Source organism: Phalacrocorax carbo, chromosome Z (assembly GCF_963921805.1).
Source record: "Phalacrocorax carbo chromosome Z, bPhaCar2.1, whole genome shotgun sequence".
NCBI classification, from domain to species: Eukaryota; Metazoa; Chordata; class Aves; order Suliformes; family Phalacrocoracidae; genus Phalacrocorax; species Phalacrocorax carbo.
The window spans coordinates 79,289,475-79,304,763 of record NC_087548.1 but is presented as its reverse complement, the minus strand read 5'-3'; the positions used below and the strand labels follow the sequence as shown (position 1 = coordinate 79,304,763).

Here is a 15,289-nt window from a genome sequence, read left to right as displayed (position 1 = left end):
AGTCCTGCTGAGGGTGCACTGAATCCCACACACGAGAAGAATCGATGAACAACGACAGAATTATGGATATTTCGAGGAAGAACACAGGAAAACGAGAAGTGAACAAATAATTTTTCCTCTGTTCTTTCTCCTCGCTTTTTATGCCCATTTAGGAAGACACAGGAAATTATAAGACAATGTCAGCCATTGTGATGTTTTAGGATCAACACAGCCACACCACAGCTTCAAAGGAAGGATTGCTTTCAGTCTTTTTTGCGCTCACAGATTCATTACAGATATACCAGCACATTTCTGTGAGAAAGATAATTAAGATAAATGAAATCTTGAAATGAAATCTCATTATTTAATGAGACAAAACTTATCATTTAGAATTTTGTCACAGAGTGGCACGGTCTGGTCCATCTGTGTAGGATGCAGCTGTTAGAAAAAAAGATGAGGTTTGAAATTTTTTCTTGGTTTTTTTTTCTTGTTTTTCCTTTTTATTGTTCTGCTGCTGTTAGAACTACGGTATTCAACCATCTCTGTGTGTAGGTGTGTCAACAATGTAGAAGTAAAACATTGTATTTGTGCTAGGAACTCATGCTGGCATAAGGCTGTGCAATTCCTTATTACTATACAGAATATTAGTATTTCCATTTTTTATTGAGCTAGTTAAAAATTATATGACTCACTTTAATGTTTAGAACTTGAACAAATCACATGGCAATTTTTCTAAAAAAGAAAGAAAAAAATTTAGTCATCAGGTGTTGTTTTTATGCCACAGACCCAGTGAACAGTTTGAAGAAACCAAAAAACTTTTTAGAAGGAAGATCCAGGAATACATTCAGTACTTTAGCTACTCTTTTGAAATTATAAGCAATATTTATTAATGTGGATACACTTTTGAGATCAGTGGGTTTCTTTGTAAGTAGGTGGTATAAAGAGGGAGAGAATATAGCGTCAGACTCATTACCTATGTGTGCAAAACTTGAAAAAACGGTACTTGGACTTGAAGCTCAATATAATGAGGTAATAACCTAATAGTATATAGCAATCTGCATTACAAATGTATTCCCTTTGTATATCTCAAGCAAAACTCATGGCGCTGTCACATTTGCATATGAATACACAGGATATTCTTCTAGCTTGCATTTATACTGATGTGTTAAATAACACCATTATTTCTGTAGGGCATCTAGATGAGTGTTTTTAGTTTGAATCAGGAGTGCATTTTTTAAAAAAATCTCTTGATCATCTCCAGTTACTGTGCTTTGCTTCATGTGACAGCAGTCTCAGAGCACAAGAACTGTGCTCTTGTGCTTTGAGATGAAAATAATCTAAAAAATAGTCTGGTAGTCTAGAATTCTTCATTTACAGGAAGTGGCATAAAATATTTCAGTGGGTAAACGGGCATTCCTTCCACCCAGCCAGCCTAGAACTTGTACAGAGAAAAAAATCCCTGAGATATATGTAGGGACATGCAGATGCTGGGTCCTCAGCTCTAATCATTTCACTCTGCAACTCTGGTTCTGTAAGACCACACTACTTCAAATGTAGATGTAACCTATCTGTGCCTACATTTTTTCTCCGAATACACTGGAAACAATTATAAGATCTTGTTTATCTTCCTTTTCTTATGACTAGTTGATGTCTGATATCACAAGAGGGACTTGCTTCTCTGCAGTCTCATGATCTGGCCTGAAGTTTGTTTAATCCTGTAATGTGATTGCACTGCCAGAAGTGATGGTGCCCATCTTCCCTGAGAATATATCTCCATCAGACTTCAGTCTGAATCATCTTGCCAGGTTGTCTGGAAGTGTACAACCCAACCACAAGAAAGGATTTTCAGTGGTATCAGATCCCTGATTGTACCTACACAACTGCTAGGTCCTAGAGAACTGGGGAGACAGGAACATGCAAGGGACATAAAAGGTTGAACTGGCAGCTCTCCATTTCTAACATATTAGATACAGTACTGAAACTGATACACCCCCTTTTGGTGACTGCTGTTAATGAGAACAAAGATATTCCTTAGGAGCTCCAGAGGAGCTTATTAATTCTTACTGTGGCACTCTTCTGCCCAAGTGCACAGAGCTTCTGTGACTCTAGCCATCAGTAGATGCTTATCATCTCAGAAAGACTTCTGTTGGGGTCTGTGCTTGGCCATGACTGAGCAAAAATTATAGCATTCAGGAACAGCCCCCTTACAACAAGGCATTGGCAGTGAATTGACATTGCGCAGTCCAGATGTGTATGCATTACTCCGTAAAAGATAATTTAAATTGCTATTTACCTGCAAATAATAGGTAAGTTTTGTAATGTCAGATTTCATTTTATACTCAACACAAGTCTGGTTTTTTCGTTCTGAAAATGTGTTCTCTGTGATCCTTTTGTGTATGCAGCAGAGCTGTTAATGCATACAGTCGTTACTCTCATGAGTTTTTAGAGTTTATTTAAAAGTGGTATTCTCTTCCAATACCAGTAGTTTTCATTGCTATAGAGAAATTAGTCTACTCTTTTCTCATCCTTTCTATTTTCTTTGTCAGTCATACATAATATTTAAGGGAGATTCAGAATAACACTGCAGAAGTCACACAGCAAAATAGGAATAAAGTAAAAGGTGAAAAGAATTTTTGCCTGAATCTAAAATTTAGACTTTTACAGTATTTATTTCTGAATTCATTATTTCAGTGCTCTAACCAAGATAAAGCCTCCTCCCATTTCTGAGGAGAAATAAAGACCTTTTACAGGGACTGTACCACCCATGGCTTGAAGTTATAGAACAGATTATATATATAGACTAGAAGGCAATTCCTTAGCTACAAAACATAGTTGTAGAAAATGCACAAACCTACTTGGATAGCTCTTACTTGATGTGATCATCAAGCAGAGGTGACATTGCCTGGGCCAGCTGCCATAAATACATGTTCTAGTTCTAAAAGAGGATTTTAGTGCAGGACACGTAACTCTCTGTGAGTCATGAAGAACAACTGGGGTATATGTGCCCTGAGATAATAGACCTGTCAGTCAGGTGGAGACAGAAGTCACTGCAATAAATATTTCCCTTCCTGTACTAGACAGTCATTCACTGGTGAAGTGAGGAAACTACTTAATACACATTTTGCATCTTTTATGGAGAGGGAGATGTGGCCTTCCTTTTCACCTTTGCAGAGGAAATTACTGTAGACCAAAAGATAAAATGATTGATAAGTGGTGAGCAAATAAGTGTATTTCCCCCAGATAATAGATACTATATATATGCCATGTGTACCATACGCATATATCACAGAATCACAGAATTGTTTAGGTTGTAAGGGACCTCTGGAGATCACCCAGTCCAACCCCCATCCTCAGGCAGCGTCAATCAGAGCAGGTAGCCCAGGATAGTGTTCAGTCATGTTTTGAATATTTGCCCTGATGTAGACTCCACAGCTTCTCTCCAGTGTTTGCTTACTCTCACTGTAGAAAGGTATGTTCAGATGGAATTTTCTGTGTGTTAAATAGAGCCTGTTGCCTCTTGCCTCTTGCCTGGTCAACACTGAGGAGAGTCTGGCTCTTCTGTCTTTGTTCCTTCCCAACAGATATTTATACATGTGTGTAAGATTCCCCTGAGCCTCTCCTTCTGCAGATTGACCAGTCCCAACTCTCTCAGCATCTCCTTGTAGGTCAGATGCTCTTGTCCCTTGTCATCATAACCCTGCGCTGGACTGACTCCAGAAATGCCTGTTGTAGTGAAAGATGTCCCTGCCCAAGGCAGGGCAGTTGGAACTAAATGATCTTTGAAGGTGGCTTCCAACCCAAACCATTCTATGATTCTGTGTCTCCCCAGTGCTGAGTGGAGAGGAAGCTCAGCCTGATGGCCATGCTCTGCCTAATGCAGCCCAGGAGGCTGCTGGCCACCTTTGCCGGGAGGGTGCGTTGCGGTCTCATGGTCAACTAGCAGCCCACCAGGGCACCCAGGTCTGCCTCTGCCAAGCTGCGTTCCAGCTGATCAGCCCCGCAGCCTAGACTGGAGCATGGGTCTGTTCCTCCCCAGAGGCAGAGGCAGGACTTTGCAGTTCCCCTTGTTGGACTTCATGAGGCTCCTGCTCAGCCCAGAACCTTCTTTCTCCAGCCTGCTGAGGTCCCTCTGGATGGCAGCACACCCACGTGGTGTGTCAGCCACTCCTCCCAGTTTTGTACCACCTGCCAGGTGGGTGAGGGTGCCCTCTGCCCCAGTGTCAGGTCTTTAATGAAAAAGTTGAACAATGTTGACCCTGTGTTGACTCCTTGGATACAGCACCAGTTATTTGCATTCAAATGGAGTTTTTGCTACCCATCACCACCCTCTGGGCCCAGCCATCCAGCCCATTTTTAATCTACTTCACTGTCTACTTATCTAACCTGCACACTGTCAGCCTGCCTATGAGTATGTTATGGGACACAGTATTAAAAGTCTTGCTGAAGTTAGGATAAACAACATCCCCTGCTCACATTCATCCACTGACCCAGTGACATCATTATGGAAGGCTGTCAGCTCGGTCAAGCAAGGTTTCTCCCTCATAAATCCATGCTGACTACTTTGCATCACCATTTTGTCCTTCACGTGGTGGGAAATACTTTCTAGGACAGCTTTCTTCTCCTGGGGACTGAAGTGAGGCTGACTGACTTGTAGTTCCCCAGGTCTTTGCTCTCGCTCTTATGTTTGTGGATATATACTTTAAGCAAATGTATAATCCTTATAGGACTAAGGATATACCTATGGTTATAATGAACATAGTGATTTACTCTAGTGAATAACAGACATTTGGTCATCATGTATTAAGCCATCCATTCATTTATTAATCCTCTATAACTCTTAAGTGATTTATAAATGTACTCTTAATCTCATATGTATCCATGTATGTTAAATGTAATAAAACGTGTTACTCCACAGCCACTAGAGGGGAAGAAAGGTTAGACAACTGTGCCAAAAGATCTAACCCATTCTCCTGTTTACAGTGCTAGACTTTTTCTGTGATATAACCTCACAATAAGATTCATAAGCAGTAAAACATGCATATATTTATGAGCAACTAGGTATATGAATTTGAAAGTATTAGCAAAGAGTCACATTTATGTGTGCTTAAGGAACATAAGTGCACTGAAGTCCCACAGAAACTTTTTATGAGAGCTTAAATGAGATGTGTGTAGATTGGCCATAAAGGAATACACTTCACCCCATGTATTACAAATACAGATGTGAACAAATATAACCATCTGTTTTAGTCATTTTAGAACATCCATCATCATATCCTCCGTGACTTGTTGGTCTAATAACATTTTTCAAAACACATCCCATAACTCTACTCCTGTGAAAAAGATATAGCCCTACCCTCACTCTATTCTGTAATGCATAAACTACTGCATTTTGAAAGAACAGAATTATTTTGGGGCATGTGAAGGCGAATACAGCAATTTAGTGATCTGGGTTCAAACTTGCTTTGAAAATAGTTGGACTTCTTGCCCAGAGTGCACCTACACTATTTTAACAAATAATCCAGTTAGAGGCTACCATCTAATGCTGGATAATTTAAGTTTAGTCATGAAGTCGAGATTTTTGGAGCATTGCTTGTAATAGGAAATGATTCACAAGCTGATTCACTTTTTAACAAGATTTTTTTTTCTGAACTACAGTTAAAACGATTTGTCAAATGCTTGTTATATAAATAGCTGATTATTTTAATAAGGTTCACTGTAAATTATATGAATTGTTGCCTTGAAGGCATGCTTCTAAGGTGTAAAATTAAATGGTAAGTTGCTTACTAAGATGAAGGTTTCCATGCCAGTATACATTAAAAGTAATTAAAAATGAAAATCTGCTTCAATTTATATGAAAATTTTTAATGTACCAACTCTTTTGAAACTAATAAGAAAGGTCCTGGGAATGCTATTCCAAAATTCTATTAAATTTAAATTACCTCAGATGAAAAGTCATTAAATATTTATTTAAACAGGTAAATAGAAGATCAGGAAATACTGACATAGTACAGTGTTGGAAGTGTGACTCCACAGAGAAAATTATGATAACTTTTTAGTGGCTGTAACTAAAAGATAAAAATTTTGCAAGACAGGTAGAAGGCATCTATGTGGATTCAAATTTCATTATATGATCAGAGCAATAGCCAGTCTTCTCATTTATTGGAGTTTTGAAACAAGAAATAGGGATAGAAAAGTATCCTCAAAATACACAAAAATGTATGAAAATAAAGCTACAAATATTGCTGTGAATGCAACAAGACGTGTAGTTGCTGTGGCCAGGATTCCTGTAGAGCCCTATCTTGTTCAGAATCTGCTCAAAGTCCTTTGAAGTCAACAGTCACCTTTATACTCTTTCTAGACACTCCCATTAAACTTTTATGAAATTAATTCTATAGTTTCTAATAGTTTCTAAGGAAAATAATTGAAAACAAATTTTGGAGTGTAAAAATAAAAAAAATAATTATAATTTGCTCTCTTGCTGGGAAACCTGCATGTTATAAAATGTGCCTAGCATATAAAATGTTAAATGTGTATATTGCAGTGATGTACAAACTTTTCAGTGTTTTTATTTATTTTAAAATGTGATTTTACAGGTAGATGCTACAACTGATTCACTGATACCATATTAGTGTTACTTTGAACAGACGTGTAAATTATAGATGCAAAAGATGATAAATGAACTGGTGTGGAAAGAAATTAGTCATAATGAAAATGCTGCTTTGTCAAAACTAAAGATTTTACTTGCCACATTAAAATTAAGAAAATGCCATTTTAAAAAAACTTCAAAATATTCTTTCATTTTTGGTTTATCAGAACTCTGATGTCTTTATGAATCAAAGAGAACTCAGAATCATAGCTATATATTCCAATTTTTCTTGAAACAAGTTGACCTAAAATTATTTCAGAAACCACTAAGATGGGATATCACACGTGATTTTTTCCAAACTAAGGAAAAAGATTAGTGTTTACAGGTAGCATGAAGTCTTTGTTTTTGCTTTCCTTCTTTTTTTTTTCCTTAAAGAGAGCTTGTTACACAGATCTAATGAAAAAAAAAAAAAAATTAGTCCAAAGAAGCCTAAGAGGATATGAAATTGTTTTGAAAGACAAGCATGTTATATTAGAAATGGTGCTTAAGAGGCAGTTTCTGACAGAGCTCTAGATAGAAGCAACTGAACTGTTGTCAAATTTGTTTTTGTTATGTGTTTAGAGGTTAATGTATACTGCTGGTTATGAGGGTATCTTGAACATTCACGCATCACCAAGCCAAAAGTTCTGACTTATGTCTAGATATTATTTTTATTTCTTTGTCTTGCTTATTTGGAATGCCTCTTTTGGGTTCACAACATGACTTTAGTACTCTTGCCTGACTTACTCTCTTCTTAATACAATAATACTATCTGAAATATTAGTACAGAATGGATCAAGAAAAATTCTAATGGGCAGCTCTGTGATGGATCATTCTGGAGAACATTTACCACAACATGTTGTACCAAATATTTGCAGAAGAAGGAAAACTCTAGATAGAATCATGAGGGTAGGGTTAATATAATGTCTAGCCTGTAAGGGTGGGGAGCTAGAGGCTTGTACTTTTTCATCTCAAGCTTAAAGCTGTCTTCTGCTCTTTTTGAAGATCAGATAATATGGATATCTGAACAGTGAGCCACTTCAGTATGGCATTATAGTTGAAGTTTCCGACAGGTTACTTGGCACAGCATTTTTAGAGCCTTCTGTGGTCAGGAAACTGGCTGTGAAAAAGCGATCAAACCACTGAATTTTGACATATGTCTGTCCTGTGTTGAATACGCATTGAATACATCCAGTTCAGATTTAATAATATATACTAAATTCCCAAATTTCAAGGAAATATACTCCAGTTCTTTTTAAGTGTTTCACAGCAGAGTTGTACTAGTAGTGTATTAGTGCTTCTTTTTGTATAATCCTGGTTAAATCAAGGAACAGTTATAGCTGAAGTTACAGCTTTTTTCTTTGTTTGTTTGCGTTAATCACAGACAAAATTTTCTTCAGAAACAGGTTAGAAACTTTCTTAAACCTATCATTAGCAATAATAACATTAATCAAGAAGCCAAAATGAGTATAAAATCAAAGGATAAGGAAAGAATGTGCTTGTCAACAGGAGGGAACTTCAGGAATTATGTAGTGCAAAAGGTAGTCCTGGATCAGAAACAAGGGTTCAGGTGGCAGGAACCAGGAATTTGGGCTAAGTAAAGAACAAGCAAGCGGGGGACGGGAACAAGCTACTGCTATGCATTTGCAGCCAAAATGTGAACTGTGTTGGCAAAAACAACTGACTGACTTTATCAGTCCTGTTGTCACAAAAAGTCAGGTTTATACCAAGTAGCTTGCTGAAGAACTCAGATTACTGGAAGTAATACTTAAGTTTTTTCTTATAATAGCTACATAATTTATATACCCGTTTCATTTCAGGTAATTTTTCAGGAAAACACGTGACTGTGTTCAACTGATAAAATCCAAAATGAGGATTATGAATTTTTAATTATATTATGTTTGCAAGTACAGTACTAGTTTTTATTCATGTTTTATTAAATACTTAGAAGATTAAAAAAATATATAATGCAGCAAAGAAGCACAAAACCCCAGAACTCTACCTCATGATTCTCCAAATCACTATGCAATATAGCAAATTCCTCTCTTACTTGCACAGTTCCTGAAAGTGTATTTCTGTTCCAGGTTGCACAATGACTGTGCTTCAGACAGAATTGTGATTAACAGCTTTGTAGTTATGGTTTTATCTTAAAGGCGGGAAATTTAAATTTAATTATCTTCAGCATGAAAAGAAACATTTACTCCCTAATCAGCTTTCTTAGCCCTTCAAGCTATGATTCAAGGAACAATCTATTGGTCAGTGCTTCCTTGTTCCTGCACCACTATCAATTTCAGAATCCATCTTCAGTAGTAAAATCTTGGGGGATTAGGCATGGTGGGGGAGGAGTGTTGGGCTTGGGGTTTGGGGGTTTGGGTTTTCTGGGGATTTTGGGTTTGGGTTTTGGTTTGGTTTCTTTTTTTAGCTAACCTGGACACTATTTTAAAATACAGGCTTCTGTGCTGGCACTGAAACCTCTTTGGAGCCCACTTCACTCAGTATTTAACAGCCTTATTAGGTCTCTCTCTGAGGAACTCTGAATTCTCTGGTAGTACCCATCTATCTGTGTTTTAGTTACTGCAGTGTGTAAGATGGTTATCTGAACTACACTTCAAAATCTGACCTGGCATAAGACCTAAGCTTACCTGAAAAATCGTAAGCAACCTACAGAGATTTTACTTATTTAGCTAATACATTTAATTTACATTAAAAGCACATTATTCTCATGTAGGTAGGTTGATTGTGTTTAGTTAGTGAAGAATTTGTATCTGACAACATACAGAGACCTTTATTTTAGAAGCCTTTATTGTCTTAAGGAGCAACTACTCCAGAAACTCTGGCATTTTAAAAATTCTATTCAAGTTTACTTCTAGTCATGACAACATGACAAAGATTAAAAGTGAATATATGTTTCAGAAGAAAGAAACACACGACCTGGTGTAAAGTTTAGTATCATAATTAGCACAACTAGGAATTTTAACAAAATCTGACCACAGTTTGCAGGAACCACTTTTAATTAAATATGCTACATCTGCACACTCAATCAAATGAAATAATGAATAGTAAATTAAATAATTCTGTAGAACTTATGCTCCTTCCTTTAACAGTCCAGTTCATTATATTTCCAACTGTTCTGGTAACAAACATGATGCTACACTGAGCTAGTCTTTCCTCATTCATCAAATATGACACATTTGTTTGAACTGATGGGATTAAAGGATCTCAAATAACTGGAAAAAAACACTGTAAGATCCAAGTAACAGAGATGATAATAAAAAACTTCCATCTTTCTGCACTGATCATAGCTAATTGCTCCATAGGGATAGAATATGAGGATTGCTTTATAAATATCTGGTAGTTAAGGTTCAGTCTGTTTGCTACATCATCACATAGACAGTGTGAAATATACTGGAAAGTTGTGCATTCTTTCTTACATATTTCAATATGAATGACAAGCTAGAAAAATTTAAATATCTTGAGAAGATATTATCTTTTAACAGAAAAGCTTTTAAGAGGATAAATTACTACCTTTATTTCACCAAGTAATAGATCGTTCATATGTTCATTTAATGTTTTTTAGTTCACAGTGGCCTTGATATTTTTTTTCCCACAAATGTGTTAACCCATATTAAAATGATCAATAACCTGATGAAAACATAAGGTTAATGGGCTTTGCTTAAAAAGGCAAATAGGGAGCTGAAGAACCTTGATAAATTTTATAAATATATGTAAAGAATTTAATTTAGAATTGAGCAGGTCTGTTCTTTGGTCATTTCCCTTAGCAGGTTTTATCTTCCACACACTAAGCTGTTATTTGTATTCTTTCTAATAGAGAGAAGTTCAGCTAACCCTGTGAATTTTTGTTAGTCCAGTATGTGATATCTTTATAGGCAACAAATAGTAAGGCATGAAGGATTAAAAAGACACTTAAAGATCAGTAGCCATCATCAATTTGAGTATAAAAATCTGAAGTTTTTCTGGTTCAAAGAACTGAAACTAACCTCCCCATTTAGCTGAAGGTCTGTCTCTGCAGTTCTGTTCACAACAACACGAAGTCTATCACAGAATCACAGAAGGGTTGAGGGTGGAAGGGACGTTTGGAGGTCATCTGGTCCACACCCTCCTGCTTAAGCAAGCACATCAAGAGCTGGCTGCAAAATGTTTTTATAATATCTCCAAGGATGGAGACTTCACAAATGCCCTTGGCAACCTATGCCACTGCTCAGTCACACTCACAGTAAAAAACTGTTTTCTGATGTTGAGACTGAATGTCCTGTCATGTGTTTCAGTTTGTGCCTGTTGCGCCTTGTCCTGTCACGGGGCATCACTGAAAAGAGCCTGGCTCTATCTTCTTTGCATCCTTCCTTCAGGTGTTTATATACATTGATGAGCTTCCTATTGACCCGCCTCTTCTTTAAGCTAAACAGTGCCAGCTCTCTCAGCCTTTCATCATAGGCAAGGTGTTCCAGTCCCTTAATCATCTCAGTGGCCCTTTGTTGGACTCTCTCCAGTATGTCCATGTCTCTTTCGTACTAGAGGGTGCAGAACAGGATGCAGCATTCTAGGTGTGGCCTCCCCAGTGCTGAGTGGAGAGGAAGGACCACCTCGCTCAGCCTGATGGCCATGCTCTGCCTAATGCAGCCCAGGAGGCTGCTGGCCACCTTTGCCGGGAGGGTGCGTTGCGGTCTCATGGTCAACTAGCGGCCCACCAGGGCACCCAGGTCTGCCTCTGCCAAGCTGTGTTCCAGCTGATCAGCCCCGCAGCCTAGACTGGAGCATGGGTCTGTTCCTCCCCAGAGGCAGAGGCAGGACTTTGCAGTTCCCCTTGTTGGACTTCATGAGGCTCCTGCTCAGCCCAGAACCTTCTTTCTCCATCCTGCTGAGGTCCCTCTGGATGGCAGCACACCCACATGGTGTGTCAGCCACTCCTCCCAGTTTTGTACCACCTGCCAGGTGGGTGAGGGTGCCCTCTGCCCCAGTGTCAGGTCATTAATGAAGATGCTGGACAGGATGGCACCAGTATTCACTCTGGGGGTACACTGACAGTTACTGGCTCGAACTCGACTGTACACTGTCTGGGCCTGGCCACTCAGCCAGTGTGCAACCTACCTCACATACACAGTGAATATAACTTAAAAGCTGCACAGCTTTTCAGATCTGCAGAAAAAACTAGAGGTACAGACCTCCCTGGAGACATCACAAATTCAATCAGATCTATGCAAGTGGTGTATTAAAATACTAAATTTTTGTACACAGATTTCTAGTAAATGTAAAGGATCAAACTGAAAGTACAAACGTACTCAACTACCAGATACCAAGCAACTTTGTTGACAGAGCTGAAATCTGCTTTTCTGTACAAGCCTTACTGTATCAGGTTTAGACATTTAGCTAGCATCTTCCTTAGTCTGCATATGCAAGTAGAAATCAGGTTTGCATTTTGGGGACAGAAGCAGATTGAACACAACAGGGAGGAGCATTACCTCAATTCTTAGGGTGTTTCACCCTCCAATGAATGCAACTAGTTCATCATTAATTGTCTTCTCATTTGAACTTATTTCTGTGTTATGCACATGTGCACTTCATTGGCAACTGTATCCAAAATTAATATGCACTTAAGCAAAACTGAGTGAAGTAAAATTGTAGTGTAAGCTAAAGACTGCTTTTGTGTTTGCTGTTTACAGTGTCTAATCCAACAGGACTTCAAGCTAGTGGGCTACCATCTTTTAAATATTTAATTGTATGCATTGAAGCAGCCCTTTGAGACAATGATGTAAAAAAATCCATAAAACATTTCTACTCTATACAGTACGAACATAAATGCAGAAACAGAAAATTTTAATTATGAGATATCATTATCCTTCATCTGCCTATTTATGACAACTGAAAAATAATATATTGCATTTGAAGAAAAGAATCTGATATTATGCTTGAAGGTTACTAAACTGAAAAACACAGGGGAGTATTATTCTTGCAGCATTTGACAAAGTGTACTGGAAAAGGGAAACTCAAATTAAATTAACTACCTTTTCTGTCTTCTGAATTTAATAAAATTTGCAAGCTTCTAGACCAAGCTATTAGTTTCAATTTGCCCACTAAGTCATGCACAGAAAAGAAATTTTTTAGATGGTTAAACAACCTTGTCAATTAGATGTTTAATGAATTAAGATGAACTGAGAGACATTCTTAACTGGCATCTGTTGATAAAGAAGTAGCTACATTTCTTGAAGTTGCAAGGATCACTAATGAGTACTCTGTTAGAACTAATTAAATTTATTTATTTAATCACAAACTGTGACTTGTGGCCTGATGTCCTCTGGAAGTTACAGTGATAATCCCTGAGCAAAACTTCAAATTCTGTTGTGTGATGGGATGTAATAAAACTTTAGTAGATATATGAAACTAGCTAAATTTAGATGAGATTGCTTTGTTTTCTTCCTAAAGCACAACCTGTTTAATCACATCCTTTACTGAGCATGTTTGCTAGGCAAAAGAATGTATGTTTTCTAATGTCAAATACGTTGTGATTTAGTGCCTTAAAACATGTGCTTATTGCTTTTACAATTTCTCTTTGCTAAGCTTGACATTATCTTGTGTGCGTCCTGCAGATGTAAATGAATGTGAAGCTGAACCCTGCAAGAATGGTGGAATCTGTACAGATCTTGTTGCCAACTATTCCTGCGAATGTCCAGGGGAATTTATGGGAAGAAACTGCCAACAGAGTAAGTATTGCATGTTTTTCTATCTATTTTTTAAAATAAAATAAATAATCATTTTCTTTTGCAGAAACAACTTTAGTATTCTATGGAAATAGTTCTCTAGTATACATATAAATAATGCTCACAATAGTTATCTTATTCTTTCCAAAATGGAGGAAATTTAAGAGACCAAATCTGTCATGCATTCAAGTACAGCATCTGATGTGATGGAAACATTTGCAAAATGCAAAATTATTATCTAAGAGTCAAACAAGAAGGATTAAATAGTGTAAAGTAGAAAAACACAAAAACTGATTCAGGCTAGGGGTTCATCTCGCCGAGTATTCTGTCTTCAACAGCAATTATTAGCAGATATCAGCAAGTGCAAGAGCAGGGTAAAAATATATGTTTCTTTCTGTGACATGTCTCTACCTCTGATAGTTGGACTACTGATTTACAGAGAATTCACTAGTGGAGCTCCTTCAAGATCTGTCCTGGGAACAATCATGCATGATTTAACCAGTAACATTGACTATGAATGCAGTATGAAGGTCTGATTCCTAAAGCTGCTACTACAAAGGATTTCTTCATGTATGAAAGACTAGTTAGTCCTGAAGACCAAAATAACAAAATAGAACAGACTGCTATGGAATGAAATGTAATATACCTTAACTTAACAGTTAATAACAGATGTTAGAGGCTCATGGATTTGAAATATTGCAGAGAAGAAAGCCTGTGTGTTTTAGTGGAACAAAGGATGCTAGCATGATGGTGTAGTGGAAAAAGCTAATATAGTCCCAAGATATGTCAAGCCTGGCACCTTAAGGAGAAAAAGGAAAGTATTTGTGTATTAACTTTTGTAATATTAGATGCTACAGTCAAAATACCTGAAATACTGGAGTCATCCACATTCAAGTAAGGGGATTTATAGTTCAAGGACGATGTACAGTAGAAAAAAAATGTTGCAAGTTGAATACTAAATAAATGAAACCATAAAAAAGCTGAAGAACATGATTCATTTTCCTGTGTTCACATTGTGGACACAGGTGGGAAAATGGAGAATAAACCAACATGGACCAATAACCACAAATGACAAGCTGGGAATTTTTTGAAATAGCCTCAGTGAATTCCCAGAGTTTTTTATGCAACAGGAAAAAGATTTGAGGTGTCCAACATAACGTGCATATAATTCTAGAGAGAAATCAAAAATTAAGATTTCATTTGAGTAGCCTATATGGCTACCTGAAAGAATTTGTAAAAATAATTACTTCTATTAAATTTTTCTGTAAAAGTTGCAGGTGAATTAATTCATGTATTTCCTTATAAGGTACAATTGAATTACAATTTGGAATTCTACCAGGAATCTAATCCGTCTCTTCAGAGTTTATCCCTTCTGTTTTTCTGGCTGCATCATGAACATTGCTCAGATTATGGATCACATAAAATCAATCTCCTATTCTGCTAGAAATGGGGTAGTCAGAGCTATTACTTGAAGTGACCATTGCATTATCTGGATCATCTGTTATTTCATATTTCTTTTTCTTTTTATAGATATATATGTAATTATATGTAAAAATGAACTGTGTCATGCTGTATATACTATATATTATACTGGATTTTGCTTTATATGTGTGTGGGTGTATATATACATGCACATATTTCTATTTTGAGAGCATATAACAAAGTATATATGAAGAAAAAGTAGACATTTCCAGTATATTGAAATAGTGAAAGAATTCTTTTAATGTCAGTAAAGCATTAATGAATTTTAAAATGTCCTACGTGCAGTCTGTCTTTCTGGGTCATACTTTGGGGATTTACACCGGTAAGCCTATCACCCAGTCAAATGATCTTTCTGGAGATGCTACTCTAGGTAAATGCTAACAACTGTGACTGAGGGCTCCATTGTCTAACCCATAGAGGAGAACACTAAGTTCTTTTGAAAGGATAGTTCTGTTGTGTGTTAAAGTATTTTGAATTATGATAAGGCTTT

The 15,289-nt window shown here is 37.1% G+C and overlaps 1 protein-coding gene across 3 annotated transcripts in view; it reads left to right on the top strand.

Annotated features, from left to right (window-relative positions):
- EDIL3 (EGF like repeats and discoidin domains 3) overlaps positions 1 to 15,289 on the top strand; it is a 259,990-nt gene that overhangs the window by 140,056 nt on the left and 104,645 nt on the right. For all 3 annotated transcript variants that reach the window (XM_064438134.1, XM_064438131.1, XM_064438133.1), the window contains one exon: positions 13,207 to 13,320. In XM_064438134.1, coding sequence (XP_064294204.1) covers positions 13,207 to 13,320 — 114 coding nt within the window. The remainder of the gene's footprint in view (positions 1 to 13,206; positions 13,321 to 15,289) is intronic.